This window comes from Symphalangus syndactylus, chromosome 12 (genome assembly GCF_028878055.3).
Source record: "Symphalangus syndactylus isolate Jambi chromosome 12, NHGRI_mSymSyn1-v2.1_pri, whole genome shotgun sequence".
Classification (NCBI taxonomy): Eukaryota; Metazoa; Chordata; class Mammalia; order Primates; family Hylobatidae; genus Symphalangus; species Symphalangus syndactylus.
This window is the reverse complement of record NC_072441.2, coordinates 102,646,757-102,672,113: the sequence shown is the minus strand read 5'-3', so window position 1 is coordinate 102,672,113 and position 25,357 is coordinate 102,646,757. Positions and strand designations below refer to the sequence as shown.

General features: G+C 36.7%; 1 protein-coding gene across 11 annotated transcripts in view; it reads right to left on the bottom strand.

Annotated features, from left to right (window-relative positions):
* The window catches only part of RABGAP1L (RAB GTPase activating protein 1 like), an 865,831-nt gene that overhangs the window by 418,738 nt on the left and 421,736 nt on the right, over nt 1-25,357 (bottom strand). For 5 of the 11 annotated variants that reach the window (XM_063627303.1, XM_063627305.1, XM_063627302.1 and 2 more), the window contains 2 exons: nt 14,264-14,379; nt 6,265-6,337 (listed from right to left, as the gene is read on the bottom strand). The exons of the other annotated variants lie outside the window; for them this stretch is intronic. In XM_063627303.1, the coding sequence (XP_063483373.1) occupies nt 6,265-6,337; nt 14,264-14,379 (189 nt within the window). The remainder of the gene's footprint in view (nt 1-6,264; nt 6,338-14,263; nt 14,380-25,357) is intronic. 11 annotated transcript variants of the gene reach the window in all.

Sequence of the window (25,357 nt, the reverse complement as noted above, 5' to 3'; positions counted from 1 at the left end):
AACAGATACAAACACACAAAAATAGCAAGAAATTAAAACATACCGTCAGAGAGGAGAACCTTCACAAAAACAACAGAAGGGGAAGAGGAAGGAAGGGAAGGAGAGAGAAAGAGAGGGAGAGAGGGAGGGAGGGAGAAAAAGGGAGGGAGGGAGAAAGATCATAAGGCAACCAGAAAACAAACAACAAAATAGCAGGAGTACGTCCTTAGTTTATCAATAACAATATTGAATGTAAGTGAACTAAAGTCTCCAATAAAAAGAAATGGAGTGGCTGAATGGATTAAAAAAAAAAAAAGAACCAATGATCTGCTGGCTACAAGAAATATTTCACCTATAAAGACACACATAGACTAAAAATAAAGGAATGGGAAAAGATACTCCATGCAAATGGAAACCGAAAAAAGGAGTAGCTACACTTATATCAGATAAAATAGAATTCAATATGAAAAACTATGAAAAGAGACCAAAAGGTCATTATATAATGATAAAGGGGTCAATTCGACAAAAGGATGTAATAGTTATAAATTTATATGCATCAACACTGAAGCACTCAGATATATAAAGCAAATATTATTATAGCTAAGAAAGAGATAGACCCCAATTCAGTAATAGTTGGAGACTTCAACATCCCACTTTCAGCATTGGACAGATCATCCAGACTGAAAAAGCAACAAAAAAATTGGACTTAGCACTATGAACCAAATGGACCTAACAGATATTTCATCCAGCAGCTGCAGAATACATATGCTTCTCCTCAGTGCATAGATCTGAAAGACAGACTTTATTTTTTTTTTCTTTTTTTTTGAGACAGAGTCTCACTCTGCTGCCAGGCTGGAGTGCAGTGACGTGATCTCGGCTCACTGCAACCTCTGCCTCCTGGGTTCAAGGGACTCCCCTGCCTCAGCCTCCTGAGTAGCTGGGACTACAGGCATGCACCAACATGCCCAGCTAATTTTTTTGTATTTTAGTAGAGATGGGGTTTTCCCATGTTGGCCAGGATAGTCTTGATCTCCTCACCTTGTGATCCGCCCCCATCGGCTTCCCAAAGTTCTGGGATTACAGCCATGAGCCACCACATCTGGCCTAAAATGTTTTTAAAACCTGAAATCATATCAAGTATCTTCTCAAACCACAATGGAATAAAACTAGAAATCAATAACAAGAGGAATGCTGGAAACTATACAAACACATAGAAATTAAACACTATGCTCCTGAATGACCAGTGAGTCAATGAAGAAATTAAGAAGGAAATTTTAAAATTCCTTAAAACAAATTAAAATGGAAACCCAACACACTAATATCTCTGTAATACAGTGAAAGCAATACTGAGAGCAAAGTTTATACCAATAAGTGCCTACATTAAAATGTAGAACAAAGAAATAACTAAGATGAAAGCAGAAACAAATGAAATTGGAAAGAGAAAAATAACAATACACAAGATTAACAAAAGGTTAGTTTTTTGAAAAATTTTTCGAAAAGTTTGAAAAGTTTTTTGAAAACAAAATCAACAAACCTGGAGGAAGATTAAGAAAAAAAGAAGACTTAAATAAATAAAATCAGAGATTTAAAAAAAATTACAACTGATTCCACAGAAATTCAAAGGTTCATTAGAAGCTACTAAGAACAACCATATGCCAATAAATCAGAAAACCTAGAAGAAATGGACAAATTCCTAGACACATATAACCTATCAAGATTGAACCAGGAAAAAATAAAAAACTTGAATAGACCCATAACAAGTAATGAGACTGAGATGTAATTAAAAGTCTCCTATCAAGAAAAGTCCCAGAAAATGATGGCTTCACCGTAGAATTTTATAAAACATTTAAAGAACGAATATCAATCCTTTTCAAACTATCCCAAAAAATAATGGAGAAGGGAATACTTCCAAACTCATTCTATGAGGGCAGTATTACCCTGATAACAAAACCAGACAAAGACACAACAAAAAAAGAAAATTCCAGGCCAATATTTCTGATGAACATTGATACAAAAAATCCTCAACAAAATACTAACAAACCAAATTCAGCAACACATTAAAAACATCACTCATCATGATCAAGTGAGATTTATCCCCAGGATGTAAGGATGGTTCAACATATGCAAATCAATCAATATAAACATCATATAAAAAGAATGAAGGATGTAGACCATATGATCATTTCAATTGATACAAAAAAACCATTCAATAAAATTCACCATCTCTTCATGATTAAATTTAAAAAACCTAAAAAAAAACTGGATAGAGAAAAAACATACTTCAACACAATAAAAGCCATATAGAAAAGAACCACATCTACATATGGGTAAAACCTGAAAATCTTTCCTCCAAGATCTGGAACAAGATAAAGATGCCCACTTTCACCACCATTATTCAACATAGTCCTGGAAGTTTTAGCTAGATGAATCAGATAAGATAAAGAAATAAAGGTTGGCCGGGTACGGTGGCTCATGCTTGTAATCCCAGCACTTTGGGAGGCCGAGGCGGGCGGATCACGAGGTCAGGAGATCGAGACCACGGTGAAACCCCATCTCTACTAAAAATACAAAAAAAAAAAAAAAAAAAAATTAGCCGGGCATCGTGGCGGGCGCCTGTAGTCCCAGCTACTCGGAGAGGCTGAGGCAGGAGAATGGCATGAACCCAGGAGGCGGAGCTTGCAGTGAGCCGAGTTTGCACCACTGCACTCCAGCCTGGGCGACAAAGTGAGACTCCATCTCAAAAAAAAAAAAAAAAAAAAGAAAGAAAGGTCATCCAAATTGAAATGGAAGAAGTCAAATTATCCTTACTTGCAGATGATGTAATCTTGTATTTAGAAAAACCTAAAGACTTAATCAAGAAATTATTAGAACTGAGAAGTAAATTACAAAAAATTACAGGATATAAAATCAATATACAAAAATCAATAGCATTTAAATATGCCAACAATGAACAATCTGAAAAAGAAATTTAAAATTTAAGAATCCAATCTGCAACAGCTACAAATAAATTATCTAGAAATAACTTAACCAAAGAAGTGAAAGATCTGTACAATAAGAACTACAAAACACTGATGAAAGAAATTTAAGAGGTCACAAAAAATGGAAAGACATTCCATGTTCATGGATTAGAAGAATCAATATTGTTAAAATGTCCAAAGCAATGTGCAGATTCAGTATCAAAGTATCAATCTCATTCTTCACAGAAATAGAAATAAATAATCATAAATTTTGATGGAACCCATGAAAGACCTGGAATAGCCTAAGCCATCCTGAACAAAAAGAACAAAACTGGAGAACTCACATTACCTGACTTCAAATTATACTACAGAGCTACGCAACCAAAACAGTATGGGACTGGCATAAAAAGAAACACATAGACCAATGGAACTGAATAAAGAATCCTGAAGTAAATCCATACATCTACATTGAACTCATTTTTGACAAGGTGCCAAGAACATACATTGTAGAAAGGAGAGTCTCTTCAATAAATGGTGCTGGGAAAACTGAATAATCCATATGCAGAAGAATGAAACTAGACCCCTTTCTCTCAACATATGTAAAAATCAAGTAAAAGTGGATTAAAGGCTTAAATCTAAGTCCTCAAACTATGAAACTAACACAAGAAAACATTAAGGAAACTCTCAAAGACAACAAGCTGGGCAAAAATTTCTTCAGTAATACCCCACAAGCACAGGCAACCAAAGAAAAAACGGACAAATGAGATCATATCAAGTTAAAAAGCTTCTGCACAGCAAAGGAAAGGATCAATGAAGTGAAGAGATAATCTACAGAATGGAAGATAATATTTGCAAACTTCACCTGACAAATGATGAACAACCGGAATATATAAGGAGCTCAAACAACTCAATAGAAAAAAATCTAATAATCCAATTTAAAAATGGGCAAAAGATTTGAATAGACATTTCTCAAAAGAAGAAATACAAGTATCAAACAGGTATATAAAAAAGTGCTCAACATCATCAATCACCAGAGAAATGGAAATTAAAACTACAATGAGATATCATCTCACCCAAGTTTTAATGGCTTTTATCCAAAAAATAGGCAATAACAAATGCTGACAAGGATGTGGAGAAAAGGGAACTCTTGTACACTGTTGGTGGGAATGTAAATTAGTGCAGCCACTACGAAGAACAGTATAGAGGTTCTGCAAAAAACTAAAAAGAGAACCACCATATGATCCAGCAATCCCACTGCTAGGTATATTCACAAAAGAATGGAGGTCACTATGTTGAAGAGATATCTGCACTCCTATGTTTACTGTGGTACTATTTGCAATAGCCAAGATTTGGAGGCAACCTAAGTGTTCATCAACAGATGAATGGATAAAGAAAATGTGGTACATGTACACAATGGAGTACTATTCAGCCATAAAAAAGAATGAGATTCTGTCATTTGCAACAACATAGATAGAACTAAAAGACATTATGTTGAATGAAATAAAACAGACAGGAAAAGACAATCTTCTCACTCATTTGTGGGAGCTAAAAAAAAAAAATTGAATTCATGGAGATGGAGAGTATAATGATGGTTACCATAGGCTGAGAAGGGTAGCGGAAGTAGTGGGGGCAAAGTGGAGATGTTTAATGGGTACAAAAATATAGTTACATAGAATGAATAAGATTTATTATTTGACAGGAAAACAAAGGGACTACAGTCAACAATAATTTATTGTACGTTTAAAAATAACTAGGCCGGGCCGGGCGTGGTGGCTCATGCCTGTAAATCCTAACATTTTGAGAGGCTGAGCCAAGCGGATCACCTGAATTCAGGAGTTCGAGACCAGCCTGGCCAACATGATGAAACCCCCATCTCTACTAAAAATACAAAATTTAGCCAGGCATGGTGGCACATGCCTGTAATCTTGGCTACTCGGGAGGCTGACGCAGGAGAATCACTTGAACCCCAGAGGTGGAGGCCACAGTGAGCCAAGATCATGCCACTGCATTCCAGCCTGGGTGACAGAGCAAGACTGTCTCTAAATAAATAAATAAATAGGCCAGGCGTGGTGGCTCATGCCTGTAATCCCAGCACTTTTGGAAGCCGAGGTGGGTGGATCACTTGAGGTCAGAAGTTCGAGACCAGCCGGGTCAACATTGCAAAAATCTGTCCCTACTAAAAATACAAAAAACTTAGCCAAGCCTGGTGGTGCACGCCTGTAGTCCCAACTACTCGGGAGGCTGAGGTAGGAGAATCGCTTGAATCCAGGAGGCAGAGGTTGCAGTGAGCCAAGATTGCGCCACTGCACACCAGTCTGGGTGACAAAGTGAGACTCTGTTTCAAAAAATAATAAATAAATAAATAAATCTAAAGAGTATAATTGGAATGTTTATAACACAAAGAAATAAATGCTTGAGATGGTGAATACCTCATTTCTCCTGATATTATTGTCATGCACTGTATGCCTGTATCAAAATATCTCAAGTACCCCATAAATATATATACCTACTATGTACTCATAACTTTTTATTTGGGAAGTGTCTTGACCCTGATGGAGCTTATGTTGTGAAGAAAAGTTCATATTATTTTATTCTTTTAATTGCATTTTCCCACAAACTTTTTGAATCCTTCTATAGTGTCTGATTATAATGGTACACAGTTGAACAAATTCTTGGTCTTTCTTTGATTAATTCATATTATTTAATTGAAAGATGTGATTTTCCTTCTTCTCATATTGTACTTTTAAAAACAGATAATTTGGCCAGGCACAGTGGCTGACACCTGTAATCCCAGCACTTTGGGAGGCCAAGGCAGATGGATCACCTGAGGCCAAGAGTTCGAGACCAGACTGACCAACATGGTGAAACCCTGTCTGTACTAAAAATACAAAATTAGCTGGGTGTGGTGCGCATGCCTGTAATACCAGCTACTTGGGAGGCTGAGGCAGGAGAATCGCTCGAACTCGGGAGGTGGAGGTTGCAGTGAGCCAAGATAGCGCCATTGCACTCCAGCCTGGGCAATGAGAGTAAAACTGTATCTCAGTAAATAATACATACATACATATATACATACAGAGAATTTTAAAAAATAATTTCATCTTTTTTTTCTTAAGTTCTGGGGTACATGTGCAGGATGTGCAGGTTACATAGGTAAACATGTGTCATGGTGGTTTGCTGCACTTAACAACCCACCACGTAGGTATTAAGCTCAGAATGTGTTAGCTCTTTTCCCTAATGCTCTCCCCTACCCACCCTCCCCTGACAGGTCCCAGTGTATATTGTTGCCCTCCCTGTGTCCATGTGTTCTCATTGTTCAGCTCCTACTTACAATACGAGGTGTTTGGTTTTCTGTTCCTGCGTTAGTTTGCTGAGGATAATGACTTCCAGCTTCATCCATGTCCCTGCAAAGGACATTGATCTCATTCCTTTTTTATGACTGCATAGTATTCAATGGTATATATGTATCACATTTTCTTTCTCCAGTCTATCATTGGTGGACATTTGGATTGATTCCATGTCTTTGTTATTGTGAATAGTGCTGCAATCAACATAGGCATGCATGTATCTTTTTAATAGAATGATTTATATTCCTTTGGGTATACACCCAGTAATGGGATTGCTGGGTTAAATGGAATTTCCATTTCTAAATCTTCAAGGAATCACCACACTGTCTTCCACAATGGTTAAAATAGAGAATTTTAAAGTAGAAATAATTTAAGCAGAATCTTCTTTAATAAAAACACACACATAGACATGCACACATGATACACTACTTCCTCTGAAACAATTTGCATTGGCAACTTCTATCTTTTTGCCTGCAATCAGTCAACCAACCACTGAAGGAGTATAGCTCCCAAGGCTCAGGTATTGACAACGTGCCATGTCCCCACTCCAGGGTGGACTTATCAAGGGCTTGGTCTTTGGAAGTATATCACACAGACTAAGCACATGCTTAGCACATCAGGGAAACAGTGCCCTGAAAAGGAGCAAAACTGTCTTGGAAGAATTTGATGTTTCAAACAAAAACAAAACCACTGAAGTACTCATAATGGGAAAAATGTAAAAATGTGAACTTTCCTATACTTTCTTCAAGTTACTTTACAGAATATCCTCAGCAAATCTATTGGATCTGGGCCCCACCAGTCTGGTGTCCCACCCCATCCAAGACCATCTGTTCTCACTTCCAACTGGAGAAAACTTGATTTATTTTTATGTGCCTTACCTGTCCAGTAAAGCACTATATACTCTTTCACGCTGAGGTAGCGGGTGGACAGGAAGAAAAGGCTGGGCAAAATTTAGCCCTCTTTGGGTGGGAGGTGGGGGTCCTAAAATTAGATAATGAGCTGTATTCCAAAGCATGGCTGGGTAGGGTAGCTGCAGTATTGCCCTAGAATCAATACTGTCAAAAAGAAATATAATACAACCACAAATGCAAGACAAATATGTAATTTAAAATTTTACTGTAGCCACATTTTAAAAAGTAAAAGGAAACAGGAGAAATTTTAATGACATTTAATTCAATGAATGTGAAATATTATCTTAACATGTAATCTATATTAAAAACTATTAGTATTTTACATTCTCTTTTTAATACTAAGCCTTTCAAATATAGTATGAAATATTTTACACTTACAACACTTGTTAATTCTGACTTTTCACACTTTAAGTGCTTGCTAATACATGTGGCTAGTGGTTATTATATTGGACAGGGCAGGACTGGATTTTAACAGAGAAGCTACATCCTATACCTTAGCTCCCTTTGCCACAAGCTTTTCTCTCTGTAGGAGGGATTAAAAAAAAACATGTATACATACATCTTTTGAGTAGGGGAGTAAAAACAGAGCAGAAGAAAATGACAGAAAAGAAGTTCTTAAAACCTGCCTCCAAGAGTCTTAAGTTTATTGGCCTCACAACTAAACATTACAGAGAAAAATGCTCATGGTTTTGCTTCTTCTATCTATCATCTGAGACACCAAGGTTTCTTATAAAGTGGTCAAGCCCATCACCAAGAATGATATATATATTTTTTGACATATGAGCTCACTCTGTCACCTAGCTAATTTTTAAGTGTCACTGTTGAGATGGAGTCTTGCTACATTGCCCAGGCTAGTATTAAACTACTGGACTCAAGCAATCCTCCTGCCTTGGCCTCCCAAAGCACTAGGATTGCAGGCATAAGACACTGTGCCTGACCCAAGAATGATATTTCTTAGCCATGTTTTCCTATCAGTTATAATCAACAAGTATTGATCCTACCACTCCAGGCTAACAGAGAAACACCAGTAAAAAGCACAAACGGGCATGGTCTTAAACATTCTTTATAGACTTCGGCTTAAATGAACTCCACATATGATTGTACAGATCTCAGAGATAATTTTTACCCACAGACTGCCAAAAAATATGAGAGCAATTTTATTTAATCCTGTATTGTGATGGCAGTGATCTGATTATGTTGACATTGCCAGAGTTCTCCATTTAAGCAGTGAGAATGCGTAAAGGCTAGGCTATCCAAGATGATTTTGGGACTTCCCCGCCCCACCCCATGTTTCTCAATCTTCTTTAGGCACAATAGGGGCAAGCACTGAGACTGACCCTTCATAATGGAATGCCTGTTTCAGAAAGCTTATGGAAGTGAAAAAAAACTTGGGTTTTAAAGCCACCTACACACTGTATATTCTTAGACAAGTTACTTAATGTCACCAAGCTTTGTTTTCTTCATTTCCCCTACTAACCCACCAAAATTGTGATGCTAATTTTAATTTTCAAAATTGTTTTAAGATTAGATATTATCTATACCAACCATAGCACCTGACACATAGTAAACATAGTAAGGTATTATTAAGCCTAAAATTTTTTTGCTCTTTCTCTACAGCACAAGGGCAATAAGTCTAGTATCTGGAAATTGGGCAACTCCTAGAGCATTCTGATGTTACCAGGAAGCTAGATCACACCTAAAACTTGTAAGATGAATTCACGGTGAACAAATTAGGGGTTAGCAAATACATGGCCATTCCTGGGACCCCTCTATGAGCTATGGGAACTTTAAGTCTCCATTGGTGAATCATGATTATGACCTACTACTCAGCATGCTAGCTCATAACAGAATGAAAAGGAAAAAACAGATAGTGAATACCATAGCATCTCATAGAATAATTACTGAAAACTTTTGCTTCTGACTCACAGGCAAACATACATATATGTATGGGGAGCGTAAAAAAAAGTTTGATCACCACTACCTTAGGACACACTAGAATTTCAAGGAACCCCAAAACTCACTTCCTAGGAGATGCAGATGGGCAGGAAAGAAGAGAGCCTTTGACTCCCTTGAAATGGAATTTTTAGGGCAATCATGAGAGATCTGTAAAAGATGGGCTTTGAAATATGGACATAGAATAAGGATATAATGATCATAATTTTGGTCAATATGTCTGTGTTAAGTCCAACTACCTTCAAATGACTCTAAGACAAAGTATAATTTGCTAACTAGATGATATGAAATCTTCACTGAATAAAACAGTCATTTTTTCCTTAATGACCATTTCTTCATAAAAGCACTTGGGAAATATAAGAGTTAAGGCTCTGGAAGAAGGAATTTTTCTGACTTCATAAATAGAATCTGATATAAATCCTTTTTGTTTGTTAATTTAGAGATTTACATAATTGGAAATCCCTAATACAGTATATAATACATATGCCATAGTTTGCATTGCTATTTTTGGTTAAGAAAAGAAAAAACAACCTGAATTAAAGCCCATGTGATTTCTAAACAATGAAACACCATGGTTTGGAAATGCTTGGATTAAAAGAAAAAGTCCTAGTAGTAAGGCACAAAAGGATTAGGGAAAACAAGTTTGTCTTTTATAAACCTGACAATATCCTATCTTTAAAGAAATCCTCCTTTGAACCCTTCTAGATTATACCCTCAACACTCCACTGAAACTGCTCATTAAGGTCACAGTGACCTCTGAATTGCCACGCACAAAGGATATTTTTCAGTACTCATATTGTATGACGTGGACAGCGATTGACAAAGCTAAACATTCCCTCCATCTCTCTCTTTTTAAAGAGATGGGGTCTTGCTGTGTTGCCCAGACTAGCCTCAAACTCTAGGGCTCAAGCAATTTCTCTCGCCTCAGCCTCCTAAGTAGCTGGGACTACAGGCACGCACCACTGCCAGGTTCCACTCCATTCTTCTTGAACCTCTTCCTTCATGGGCTCCCGAATACCTCTTGCCTGATTTTCATCTCATCTCTTTGCAGCTTCTCATACACAAAGCCTCAACTTCAAGATGTTCACTAATGATTTTTTTCAAAGCATGTCTCTAGGCTTCAGACCTACATTTTTTATTTTTATTTTTCTAAGACGGGGTCTTCCTCTGTTGCCCAGGCTGGAGTGCAGCATGCCACCACACTCAGCTAATATTTTGTATTTTTTTGTACAGATGGGTTTTTTGCCATGTTGCCCAGACTGGTCTCAAACTCCTGGGCTCAAACAATCCACATGCCTTGGCCTCCCAAAGGGCTAGGAATACAGGTGTGAGCTACCTCACCTAGTCTCGGACCTACATGTTAAATTGCCTACTGAGCGTCTCCACCTGGTTGTCCCACAGCTAACTCGAAGTCAGCCTACTTAAAACAATAACTCATCATCTTTTCCCCAAACCATTCTTTCCTTTCCATATTCCTACTCCACCGTGGTAATGGCACCATTCTCTATCTAGCCCTGCTAGCCAGAAATCTAGGAATTATCATATATGCATTCTCCTTCCTGACTTCTGGTGTCAAAGCAATTTAAAAAATTTTACCTGTTCTTTCTTATTATTGACCCTCAAATCCATCATCATTGCTTCACTTCTATTGCTCCTACCTTATTTCAGGACCTGAGCTTTGTCTCCCAGAAATATTATAAATAATATTTTTGTTTAAAAAATAAATTTATTAAGATAAAATTCACATACCAAAAAATTTACCCATTTAAAACGTACAATTCCATGACTTTTTGCATATTCAGAGTTGTACATTTGTCACAAGTCAAGGTTTAAAACATTTTCATACCTCCAAAATAAACATCATATCTTTTTTTCATCACCCTCCAATAATTCCAATTCTCCTACTGAAAGCAGAGGCCATTGGTAGCCTCTACTTTCAGTCTCTCAAATAAATTTGCCTATTCTCAACATCTCATATATGCAGAATCATATAAAACGTAGTGTTTGTGACTCATTTCATTCGCTTAGCATCTTTCCAAGGTACATCCACGTTGTAGCATACATCAATGCTTCATTCCTTTTTACTGCTCAGTAATATTCCTTATATGACTATAACGTTTTGGATGTGCTATGAATGGATGAGTTATCTCTTCATCACTTTATGAACATTTTGGTTGTTTCCACTTTTTTGGCTATTATGAACAATGTTCCTATATAGATTTGTGTAAAAGTTTTTGTGGCTTTGCTTTCAATTCTCTTGGCTATATACCTATAAATAGAATTGCTGGGTCATATGGTAACTATATATCTAATCTTTTGAGGAAGTGTCAGCTGTTTTCCAAGGCAGCTGCAGCATTTTGACATCCCAACCAGCAGTGTATAAGGGTCCCAATTTCTCTACATCCTTGCCAACACTCGACTTTTTGATTACAGCCATATTAGTGGGTGTGAAGTGGTATCTCATCGTGGTTTTCATTTGAATTTCCCTGATGACTAATGGTGTTAAGTATCTTTTCATGTGCTAGCTGGCCATTTGTATATCTTCTTTGGAGAAATATTCTCTTTGGAGAAATATTGATTCTAATTTTTCAGTTGGGTTACATTTTTATTGAGTTATAAAAATTGATATATTCTGAATACTCAATCTTTTTATTTTATTATACTTTAAGTTTTAGGGTACATGTGCACAACGTGTAGGTTAGTTACATATGTATACATGTGCCATGTTGGTGTGCTGCACCCATTAACTCGTCACTTAACATTAGGTATATCTCCTAATGCTGTCCCTCCCCTCTACCCCCACCCCACAGCAGGCCCTGGTGTGTGATGTTCCCCTTCCTGTGTCCATGTGTTCTCATTGTTCAATTCCCACCTATGAGTGAGAACATGTGGTGTTTAGTTTTTTGTCCTTGCGATAGTTTGCTGAGAATGATGGTTTCCAGCTTCATCCATGTCCCTATAAAGGACATGAACTTATCATTTTTTATGGCTGCATAGTATTCCATGGTGTGTATGTGGCACATTTTCTTAATCCAGTCTATCGTTGTTGGACATTTGGGTTGGTTCCAAGTCTTTGCTATTGTGAATAGTGCCGCAATAAACATACGTGTGCATGTGTCTTTATAGCAGCATGATCTATAATCCTTTAGGTGTATACCCAGTAATATGATTGCTGGGTCAAATGGCTGAATACTCAATCTTTATCAGAGATATGATTTGCAAATTTCCTCTTCTCTAGATTGCCTTTTCATTTTCCTGATGATGTCCTTTAATACAACAAGTCTTAAGTTTTAAGGAAGTCCAGTTTATGTTTTTTATTTTGCTGCTCGTACTTTTGGTTTCATATATAATAAACCACTATTAAATCCAAAGTCATGGCTGGCCACGGTGGCTCATGCCTGTAATCCCAGCACTGTGGGAGGCTGAGGCAAGGCAGATCACCTGCGGTCAGGAGTTCCAGACCAGCCTGGCCAACGTGGTGAAACCCCGTCCCCACTAAAAATAGAAAAATCAGTTGGGCGTGGTGGCACACACCGTAATCCCAGCTACTCAGGAGACTGAAGCAGGAGAATTGCTTGAACCCGGGAGGTAGAAATTGCAGTGAGCTGAGATCGTGCTATTGCACTCCAGCCTGGGCAACAGAGTGAGATTCCGTCTCAAAACAAAACAAAACAAATCCAAAGTCATGAAGATTTACCCCCTTTGTGTTCTTCAAAGAGCATCACAGTCCTCTTAAAGTTCATTTTTGTATATGATGTGAGATAGCGACCTGTGGTCTTGCTGCCAAAATGATCTTTCTTAAAAAGCAAACAACCAACAATTCTTACTCCATCATCACGTAATTAGAATCTCTAATTGGATGTGTCATATCTACTGCAGTGATTCTTAACTTTGTGGAATTACAGAATCTAATGAAAACTACAAACCCTTTCCACAGCACGTGTGTTCAGTGGATGCGGACATACAAGTGCATATACATACTAACACACATACACATATGTAATTTAAAGAGATTCACAATGGACTAAAGCCAATTCAAGGACTCTCAGACAAAAGAATAAAATATAAACTCTTGTGGACTCCCCTTTGCCATTCAATGTCCAACAGGAACTGCCCTAACCCATCATTTTAGCCTACTAGTCATCTGGTCTCCAACTCCCTTCCCACAGATTAGCATTAAAAACTCTCTGACCCTATCCAACGTGTCATGCTCTTTATAATCAAATATCTTTGTACCTACATGTTATTCCTTCTGCTTGAAACACATATCTCCAGTTTGCAACATTGTATTCAACATTAAATATAACTATGCAAATGTGTATGGCATATAGAAGGCATAATGTTTGCTAAATCTGAAAAAGGACATAGCAAATATATTTGGGAAAGCAGGTCTCCATATTTTATTTCTAGAAATTTGAGTGACTTAAATGACTGTGTTCTATATGTATTTTTTCCATTCAATAGCTATTATTGGAAAGCCTCATATGTATGAAAACTATACAGCACAAATAAAACAATTTCAAAGAAATAATAAGCCTAAGGGAGAGCTAACTGTTGACAAAACTATCTTCTCTATGTTCTTATAAATTTAAGAAAATCACATTGACTGTAGTATCCATTTTAATAAAGTAATAATATAACATAGAAGAATTTATCTTAGAAAATACAATGTTCTATTTCTTCAAAAAATTCAATTAGGTCATTAAATTTTCACCTATATATATATTTTCATTCCACTACATAAACTATCTTTTCTAGGTAACACTTTACAATGGATCAGTTTATTTATATTTTGTTAAAATTAACCTCTTTACAAATGTGTTGCCTCATTTGTAATGTTCTGTGTGGAAGAAAATAAAGTGATACTACAAAGTCATATTGTAAGTAATGGTCATTCTAAACATGAAACATCCTATGTTTCTTATGCTTATTTTCCAATTAAAAAAAAAACAAAAAACTTCTGCCTAGGCTTGGTAACTCACACCTGTAATCCCAGCACTTTGAGAGACCAAGGTGGGAAAATTGCTTGAGCCCAGGATTTTGAAACCAGCCAGGGCACATAGTGAGACCTCATCTCTATAAAAAAATCAAAAAATTAGCAGGGTGTAGTACTGCGTACCTGTTGTCCCAGCTACTCAGGAAGCTGAGGCAGGAGGACTGCTTGAGCCTGGGAGGTCGAGGCTGCAATGAGTCCTGATCGCACCACTGCACTCCTGCCTGGGTGTCAGAGAGAGACTGTCTCAATAAAAAAAAAAGAAAAAAACTTAGTTTCACAATGTAATTTTTTTACTGTGTAATTTTTTTAAAAGTATAGTGGACAAATGAAAATATTCAAACAGGCACATATGCACTACTTTTTAAAATTTATTTCTTTTTACCACTATACTTATTTCAACATATAAAAGAATGGTGTTCCCAGTACTTAAGCTATTTCCAATCAGACAATGTTTTACTCAACATTTATCCAAGTGCTGGCAATTGAAAAAAGAGAAGATCAGTGTGATTGGTTAATTAAGATTTCAAAGAAACTGCTGTTCCCTAGAGGGGTGGTTAATTTCTCATTTATAAGCCCATTTATAACTCCAGCTCTGAGGAATGGTCCTAATAAAATTCACAGTTAAGTAGGCCTTCAAATGCATACCAGCCATTAACATTTGGGCTGCCTGCTGCTAGCAAAATATTAATATTTGATGCCACAGCATTTTCATTTTATAAATCTCTTTCAGAGTCTTATGAAACAGCTTTCTTCATGTGTTAAACAGATTATGCTCAGATTTAATGGTTGGTTTTAAAATGACTTCAAAATAGCCTATAGCTACTAGGAAACTATACATTTTAGATTATTGGTCATATTATTTCCAATAACTGCAAGAGGATATACTATTTTTAGGACAAAGACAACTTATCATAGAATCCTCTGCTGGATCCTCAGTGGTGTTGGTGGCAGTAACAGTAAACACTTAACATATCACTTACCAGGTTGTCAGGTACTGTTCTAAGCACTTTATATGTGTTTTTTAATATTTTTAATAACCCAGTGAAGTTGTACACTTAGGGACCAAAAATGTATGGAAATTCTTCCATTGACTATATGTACATATTTATATTGACTATATATATAAAAATATATTTATATTGACTAAATTCTTCCATTGACTATACATATGACTGACTCTCAATGTTTGTGTGTGTGTGTGTGTGTGTGTGTGTGTGTGTGTGTGTGTGTATTTCTTTTTCCCCCCCTAACAGACAGGGTCTCACTCTGTCCACCCAGGCTGGAATGTAATGGTGCTATCATGGAGCTATCATAGCTCATTGTAACCTCTAACTCCAGGGCTTAAGGGGTTCTCCTTACCTCAGACTTCTAAAATAGCTAGGACTATAGGTGCATGCCACAATGTCCAGCTAGTTTTTTTTTATTTTTTGTTAAGATGTGGTTATGTTGCCCAAGCTAGTCTCCAACTCCTGGCCTCAGGCAATCCTCCCACCTCGGCCTCCTAAAACGCTGGGATTACAGGCATGAGCCACTGCACCCAGCCAACAATATTCTTTACCAGTTTTCATTCCTGAAGATAGCTCTGTTATTTAGCAACTAGATTTTTCTGCATAACCTTTACAGATCCATGAGAAGACATTTTCAACATCAGTGGTTAGAATTAATTTACACAGTCAATGAATCATAGGATGTTAAATCTGGAGAAAGCTTTAGAGATCTAGCTCAGTTTTAGCAGTGTGATCTATCAGGTGGGCTCTCAGAGAACCATACTTAAACATAAACAGCATAAATAAATAGGGAAAAAGTTATAAATATATGTAGGGAGACCCCCTGAAACTATTGCTATGGAATAAAAGATGAAATGCTTCTGATTATTGTAAATATAAAATTGCATGCAGGATTGTGTAAAGACAATGCCAGGTTGGACTGCCAGAATGAGCCAACAGCATGTGATGTGCTTCCCCCTGCAGAGAGCCTATGAATGGATGTGCAGTCAGGGAGGTTTCACATCACCAAGATCCCTATCCCAGAAAATCAGATGTTCATAGCTCTGGGAATAGAATGGGACCCTTGTGGAGAGCCTATAAACGGACACATGAGGGGCGCCTCTTCATATGGATAAGATAGGGCTATAAATGCCCTCATCTTGCCACGGCTCTTCTAGGCCTCTTTAGGGTTAAGGCATACTCCCTTCTGAGTATTTCTGGTCTAACCAGTTGTCTAGCTTCATGTCCTGTTTCTATGGATTGTTTGTAACCAGCTTTTGCTGCAACTGTTACCGCTGATTAATATCTTGCTAATCATAGGTTACGGAAAGACTGTGTTTCTGTTTTAAGGCTCTGTTAGAAATTACTGATGCACACACTATATTGTAAATTCTTATCTCTGTATACTGTACTTCTGCATACTGATGTTATGTTAAAGAATTACTTCATCCCCATGTGACCATCTCACCTCATAATCAAACGACCCTAAATCCCTCACTAACCTACCCCTGCCCTCACTAAACTTAATAATAAATGCTGGTATATCCAGTGCATTGGCAGCATCGCAGGACCAGAAGGCGATGACCCCCCTGGACCCAGCTTTCACTATCTTGTGTGTGTCTATTATTTCTCGACCTGCCGATCTGCCTGAGAACAGAGAGAGAGCCCCACTGCATTGCGGGCTGCTGGCCAAATCCCACAATAAATACAGTAAACCATTTATAATTACTTTGGTGCTCAAATAAAATGTCTTTTAAATATGGATGTCTCTATACATCACAAACAAGGGAGCAATGCATTGTTATCCTTGGTTGTCAATAACAAAAATACCAGTAATATCTCTCAGCTGCATTTTCTTTTTTCAACAGTTTTCCCATCTATAAAATTTATATACAAGACCTTGCTTAAAGCTTCCACATTTCACAAGTGATAATGGGTCTTTCAGATACACAAATCTGGGGATGGAATGAGGTTCCTTCTGGCTTACTTCCTGCCTTCCATGAATAGGCAAAACTCAAGACTTCCCCCTAGTAGTCTCCATGGATAGAGCTGCTAAATAATTAGAAGGGTCAAAACAACAACTGAAATGATATGAACACTTTGGAAAACTGTATGTTTTTACCAAATATATTATCCAGGTAAAAAGTAATCCCATCTGGAAAAAACGATAAAAACTTTTAAAAGAGGCCGGGCGCGATGGCTCATGCCTATAATCCCAGCACTTTGGGAGGCCGAGGCGAGTGGATCACCTGAGGTCAGGAGTTCACGACCAGCCTAATGAACATGGAGAAACCCCGTGTCTACTAAAAATACAAAATTAGCCGGGTGTGGTGGCGCATGCCTGTAATCCCAGCTACGCGGAAGGCTGAGGCAGGAGAATCGCTTGAACCTGGGAGGCGGAGGTTGCGGTGAGCCAAGATTGTGCCATTGCACTCCAGTCTGGGCAACCAGAGTGAGACTCTGTCTCAAAAACAAACTAACAAACAAACAAACTTTTCAAAGAAAGAGGCAGACAGATCTAAGAGAAAATCCAGTCTACTCTTCCTTCCACCTGATGAAAAGCTTCACTGATTTCTTAGGTACAATGAAGTCTGAGCCTTACACTATTTTCATCTCTGTTTGTGCCATTTAGGTATTAGGAAAAGTAAAATATGACCAAAAATTAAACGGCCAAACAATCAGTTGTTTGGTAATGATATCTAAGAAGAATATTCTAACAGTTGAGAAAAAGTGCCATATAAACGTGCATAATAATAACTACACAGTACTCTTTTTAAGTTAAAAAAAACATGCCATTTTAATATCTGATTGTTGTACTCATGGAAAAACAAAACTTGTACAATTTAAATATGGGCATATTCTTTGAAAAAATGGTACTGGTATCTCCCTTCTGTTTAAAGCTTCAATTTTTTCATCAATAGGAGAGACAAATTTCTGTCTGTTCCATCGAAGAATAAAAAGACTAGACTTAAGACCTAAGAATACTATGTTGACTTTCATTAAGAACAAGATCGATATGAGCCTTCAGACGTAAATCGATTAAAAAAAAACTAAAAGGGATTTTAAAGTTTCTCATCAAAATGAGAGTGGAAAAACTAAAAAGGATGATGCTTTCTAATAGAGTCACCATCTTTCTTTTACACATATCAGTATCTATTTTGTATTATATATCAGGAAATGTGTGGATATTTGCTAAAAATCAATTGTTTAATAAGGGCAATTCCATGAGAAAATGAGTGAAATCTATGGAATTTCTAATTATAGAATAATTGTAAAGAAAAGCAAATTTATTACTTTCAAGTTCTACCCAGTAACAGAAGGGTCCTGGGGGACCTGCTGTAATGACCCGATAAGGCTGCCCGTAATTAGCATGCCTCTTATGTGTATGTTAATCAGCATTCTCAACTACTGAAGGCTGGCTGCTCAGAGACATTTTGTTCTTTTAACTATTGAAAACATTCCCTTTCTAATCTTGTTCACATTATTATTTTGCATAGGCAATTAAATAGAATTCTGGTTCCAAAACTAAATTTCAGTTCAAGTACTGTTCACAATCCTTCTTTAATAGAGTTTAAATTAATGAGGTCTTTACTGGGTTTGGTTTCACTTTTTTCTAAATATTTCTCTGTTAAGCACTTACTACTCTCAGCAACTTTTTTTTTTTTTTGCATTCAATAGTTTATTATGATAATTGAAGATAAAACAAGTTTGACACCAAGAATGGCCATTTCTTATGATTTCTACACATATCTACCACATTTCAGAAGCAGAAAGAAAAAAATCATAATCACTGTAAGGCAAAAATATACCATAACATAGTAATAGATCAAATCTCTCAAGGATAAGATTTTCAAAAGAAAAATCCCAATGCCTTGAAAAATACCTAACATAAAAATTGGTAGGCAACAATTATTAATATTTTTAAATCACAAAATACTTCTGTGTAAACCAAGAGCAAGGACCTTCTCTTATATAATCGCAATACAAATATCAAAACCAGAAAAACACTTAACGACTTTTGATGGTAACATTTTTTGAAGCCAGATTTAATTTCAAATGGTCTCTTGACACTGGAAAATAACATTAAAAGTTATATATATACACACACACACACTAGTTATGTGTATATATAAATATTTTTTTCATCTTTTTTATTATTTTTTATTTTATTATTATTATACTTAAAGTTTTAGGGTACATGTGCACAATGTGCAAGTTTGTTACATATGTATACATGTGCCATGTTGGTGTGCTGCACCCATTAACTCGTCATTTAGCATTAGGCATATCTCCTAATGCTATAGTTATGTATATATATACACACATACATATGAACATATATAGTGTGTATATATGTCACACATATACACACATACATATATAGTGTGTATATATGTCACACATATACACACATACATATATAGTGTGTATATATGTCACACATATACACACATACATATATAGTGTGTATATATGTCACACATATACACACACATATATAGTGTGTATATAGATACACACTAAAGTCAATGATTTTAAAAATATACACACATATATAGTGTATACATATATACACACACTAAAGGCAATGATTTTAAAAATACTGGCAAAGTGAAATAGCCACTAGCTTGGAATTCAAGAAGTTCTGCCTTTTCTACAGTTAACTAGATAAATGACTTTGGCAAAGTCGATTAATCCCTGGATCTGAGTTCACTTAACCACAAAATGAAGGAATTGGCTTAATTAATTGCCAGCATTTCTCCCAAGAGAGATGAGATGATTCTGCTATGATTCTGGATAGGGCTGCTAAATGAGAAAAATCACTGTTTGTTTTTAAACTCAAAGGTATAAGATCTTTAACTTACTTTTCTGCCTTAAATGTGGCTGCCAAAGTAGTAGAGCACGTTTCAACTTAGTGCATCCATTTTCTTGAGTTTCTAATATTTGACTTGAGAAATAAAGGCTTTTAAAACCATATGCTCTAACATTAACGTATTTAAAAACACAACGTTGGCCGGGCGGGGTGGCTCACGCCTGCAGTCTCAGCACTTTGGGAGTCAGAGGAGGGCAGATCACAAGGTCAGGAGTTCGAGACCAGCCTGGCCAATACAGTGAAACCCCATCTCTACTAAAAATACAAAAATTAGCTGGGTGTGGTGGTGCATGCCTGTAGTCCTAGCTACTCAGGAGACTGAGATACAATTGCTTGAACCCGGAAAGCAGAGGTTGCAGTGAGCCAAGATTGTGCCACTGCACTCCAGCCTGGTGTGACTGAGCAAGACTCCGTCCAAACAAACAAACAAACAAAAACAACATTTAGAGGCTTTGAAGAAAATTTCAAGATATAAGATGTTAACAAGAAAACAGGTCAAGCGTAATAACATTTAACATTTTTTCCTTAAGGAACTTTCACATTACTTTATGTAGTCTTCTCAACAAGACGGTGAGCTGTTATGTTTCCAATTTTACAAAAAAAGGTCAAGTTCCAAGATGGTAGAAGGACTGGTCTTACTCCGTAGTCCATGTGAGACTTCTTACTTGACAGTCCATGCTCTATTAGACCATACGATCTCAAATGTCCATGTAAATCCCCTGCATTTCAGTTTGATTTAGCAGGGAATGTTTTTGAAAATGTTTCATTGTAAGCTGTCACTGTCCCATCAGATTAGGGAAGCAGAGCAAAACTTTGCCAAGAGTACAATATCAAAATTTCTTATATTTTATTTGTGAGGCGTTCCTAAAGAAAGATTTAGGATAACTTAAACTTAAGTATTTGGGACTAATCCTGAAAAAAATGATTAGAATTTCTGTTTGCAGCTAAAATGGAGCCACTGTGTTGAAGCAGTGTAAACATACTTTATAATTCATTTGGTTCCCAGCACTGAAACTACATAATTCGTAATGAATTTGGAGTTAATCACATTATTTCAAAATTTTATTGCCCTTTTGAGATTCTGCACAAATTTAGACTGTATAAGAAGCTCTTGTCTGAAGAGCTTTGGTATAGTATGTGACTTAGAAAGACCATACGATCTTGAAATCCTCTAGGAACAAGCATTTATATTGCATGCATACAACACTGATTATGAAACATAATTTATTTTTAAAATTTTTTTATTTTTAATTTCGTGGGTACACAGTAAATACATATATTTATGGGGTAATTGAGATGTTTTGGTACAGGCATGCAATGCATAATAATTACATCATGGAAAACTGGGTATCCATCCCCCCAAGCATTTATCCTTTCTGTTACAAACAATCCAATTATACTATTTTAGTTATTTTAAAGTGTACAATTAAATTATTATTGACTATAGTCTCTGCTGTGCTCTCAAATACTAGGTCTTATTCATTCTTTCTAACTATTTTTTTTGCCCATCCCCCCTCCCCTGCAACCCTGCCTCCCAAAACTACCCTTTCCAGCCTCTGGTAACTATCCTTCTATTCTCTATCTCTATGAGTTCAATTGTTTTGATTTTTAGATCTCAAAAATAAGTGAGAACCTGTGATGCTTGTCTTTCTGTGTCTGGCTTGTTTTACTTAACATAATGATCTCCAGTTCCATCCATGTTGTTGCAAATGACTGGATCTCCTTCTTTTTATGTCTGACTAGTACTCCGTTGTGGAAATGTACAACATTTTCTTTCTCCATTCATCTGCTCATGCACACTTAGGTTGCTTCTAAATCTTAGCTATTGTAAACAGTATTGCAACAAACATGGAAGTGCAGGTATCTCTTCCATATACTCATTTCCTTTCTTTTGGGTATATACCCAGCAGTGGAATTGGTGGATCATACGGTAGCTAAATTTTTAGTTTTTTGAGGAATCTCTAAACTGTTCTCCATGGTGGCTCTACTAATTTTGTACACCAACAGTGTACAAGGGTCCTCTTTTCTCCACATCCTTGCTAGCATTGGGTATTGCCTGACTTTTTTATAAAAGCCATTTTAACTGGGATGAGATGAAATCTCACTATAGTTTTTTTGTCTTTTTATTTATTTTTTATAATTTCAACTTTTATTTTAGATTCAGAAGGTACATGTGTAGGTTTGTTACATGAGTATATTGCACGATGCTGAGATTTGGGGTATGATTAATCCCATAATCTAGGTAGTACGCATAGTACCTAACAGTTCATTTTCAATCTTTACTCACCTCCCCTCTTCCCCTCTCCAGCAGTCCCCAGTGTCTATTGTTGCCATATTTATGTTCATGTGTACCAAATGTTTAGCCCCCACTTATAAGTGAAAACACACAGTGGTAGGTTTTCTGTTCCTGTGTTAATTCACTTAGGATAATGCAAATACAATCTCTTTAACCACTAGTCACTAAGATATAAAGCTCTGTGGTCACTCAACCTGTCCGGCATAGAGGCAAAATAAAAACCCAGTCTATCTGAAAACCACCCTGCATCACCGTTATACCTCTATGCATAGTGATGATGACAGAACTGTTTGCTTTAGAAAGTACTTAAGTTGAGAATATCTATGAATATATAATGCTGGTAACCTCTTATCAGTTCCAGCCAATACTTTAGAATTGCCTGTCAACAACTGGTCAACTGGTATAATTTCAACATCTTTTTGTTATTGCTCAAAATAAAAATCATAAAATAACATGCAGCATCTAAAAGCACATTTACCTTGTATCAATGATTTTACAGAATTCATTTCATTCCATAATAGCTACACAGGTTCTTAACTTAAAGTTAGATATCATTTTTTCCCAAAAGCCATTTATACATCATTGCTCTTGATAATTAAACAAACTACCCTTCAACTTCTTTCCTTATCTGCCAAGGTTACTTTTCTCAAAATTAGAGATATTTATGCAAAGCAAAAAGAAATGCAAACAATCTTGCCTAGCAGAAGGCAGAAGAAGCAGAGCTTTCAAACTTCTCTACTTCGTTGATTTTTTACTCAAGAAAGCTGAGAAAATATACCACTGGATTCCTGAATCCATCTCTGAACATGTGCCTAACTTCAGTAAATTTGGCTTTCTGAGCTACAACACAAGAGTTAGATCTTTACAATTCCTTATAAAAACTGGTGGGCATCTGAGAGTAGCGAAGGTAAAGAGTATACACTGTGGATGAGAGTGCCCTCTGATCTTTGTTAGTAAGGATTCGTGTCAGGTGAAAAAGTAAGAGGAAACCCCAGAGAGCAGCTTATTTTTCTTTCTAATGTTAATGCCCAAAGGTTGGCAGTACAGGATTGGTGTGGATGCTGTTTTCCAAGTTCCATAGAGATCCAGCTCCCTCCCTGCTTTATGCTCTATCATTCTAGTGTTGCAGCCCTGGCCTTCATGATCTAAGATGAGCTACGACTGTCACATGTCTGTAACAGGAGGAAGGCAGAATAAGGAAGGGAAGAAGGTCAGATGGTACAAGCCAACTCTCAAAGTTCTCCAAAATTATTCACAACTCTTTTTTTGAGGGGTGGGTGGGGTACACAACACAGTCATACTTCACTGCAAAGGAGATTAAGAAATGTGGTTTTTCACTTGGAGTCATCACGTGCCCAGATGAAAATGCTATTACTATGGGGAAAAGGTGAGAAACGATTTGGGGATACTAGCTGTCTCTACCACACTATCTGTGTGACAGTAACCACTTTATGTCCTTGGTTTCTCATCTATAAAATGGAGACAATAATAGAATCTTCCATTATAAGGTTACTGTGAACATGAAATGGTAGTAATCAACATAGAGAGGTTAGCAAAGTGCCTGGCATACAATTAAATACCCAACACATATAAACATTTTTCTTCAGATTTTTTTCTCTTACTAATTTCCTTCTAATTGTTAAAAATTGTATAAGCAATTTTGTTCCCTTTTGTTTATCTATTCTTTTTCAAATCCCAAATTATCTGCATAGTGTAAACAGATCTTTTCAAATCACTGCTTTCAGCAAGGCCCCTCTTCTTATTAATGTTCCTGCCAAAATACACGAACATGTACACACACTTACACAAACACACAAATACACACACACACACACACATTCTCTCTTTCTCTCAAATAAAACTTTAGTGGCATCCCACTGCCTAAATTCAAGTGCACACTCCTATTTTAAAGGTATGCCATAATCACTTACAACTCCTCTTTATTTCCCTAATACCTTTCCAAAGGTGTCACCCACTATGAGCCAATGTGGATAATGCTAATGGTAACAATGACAAAAAATGGTAACCACCAAAAGTATTAAATTAACAGAGGCTATCACTGTTTGAAAGCTTTTTTCATTGCCAGGTAACATGCCAAGTGTCTTACTCATTTTAATTCTCATAATAATCCTTTGATGTTATCATCATTATTATCCTGATACGGTCTATATGTTTGTTCCCTCCAAATCTCATGTTAAAATATAATCTTCAGTGTTGGGGTGGGGCCTAGTGGGAGGTACTGGGTCATGGGGGCAGACCCTCTTAAATGGCTTAGCACCATCCCTTTGGTGATCAGTGATTTCTCACTCATCTAGGTTCACAGATCTGGCTGTTTGAAAGAGTGTGGTGCCTCTCCACCCTGCTTGCTCTCTTTCATCATGTGATGCACTGGCTCCCCTTCACCTTCTGCCATGATTGAAAGCTTCCTGGGGTCCTCACCAGAAGCAGATGATGGTGCTATGCTTCATATACAGCCTCCCGGAGCATGTGACAAAATAAACGTACTTTCTTTATAAATTACTCAGTTTCAGGTATTCCTTTATATCAACGCAAGAATGAATTAACACATATCCACATATTATAGATGATGATTAAAGCTTAGAAAGATTATATTCCAAGTCAAACAGTAAATATATGGCAATGCTGAGACTGGAGCACAGGTCTGTTGGTCTCAAAAGCTATGTGTTCAACGAGTGTGACATCTTTCTTATTGTAAAAACGTGCCATCTGCTTTCTCTCTACATTTACCTTAAAATTCTTTTTCTAATCAAATCCTGCAGAGTTGCATTAAGGTCTGCCTCATTTGTGATCTCTACTATGAAGCTCTCATCAACTAATAATAATGATAGCAAACAGCCAAATAGCACTTATACTGTTATAATACTACATTGTTGTTAAGACACATATACTAACTCTTTAATCCTCAAAACAACCCCTATAACTTAGACCATAACTATCATCATTTAAAACTGCTAAGCTGTATTACTACTAATTCATCTTCCATAATTCATTTCCCCTCTAACAAAATATACTCTTCCTGTATCCCTTATTTAGATATTAAA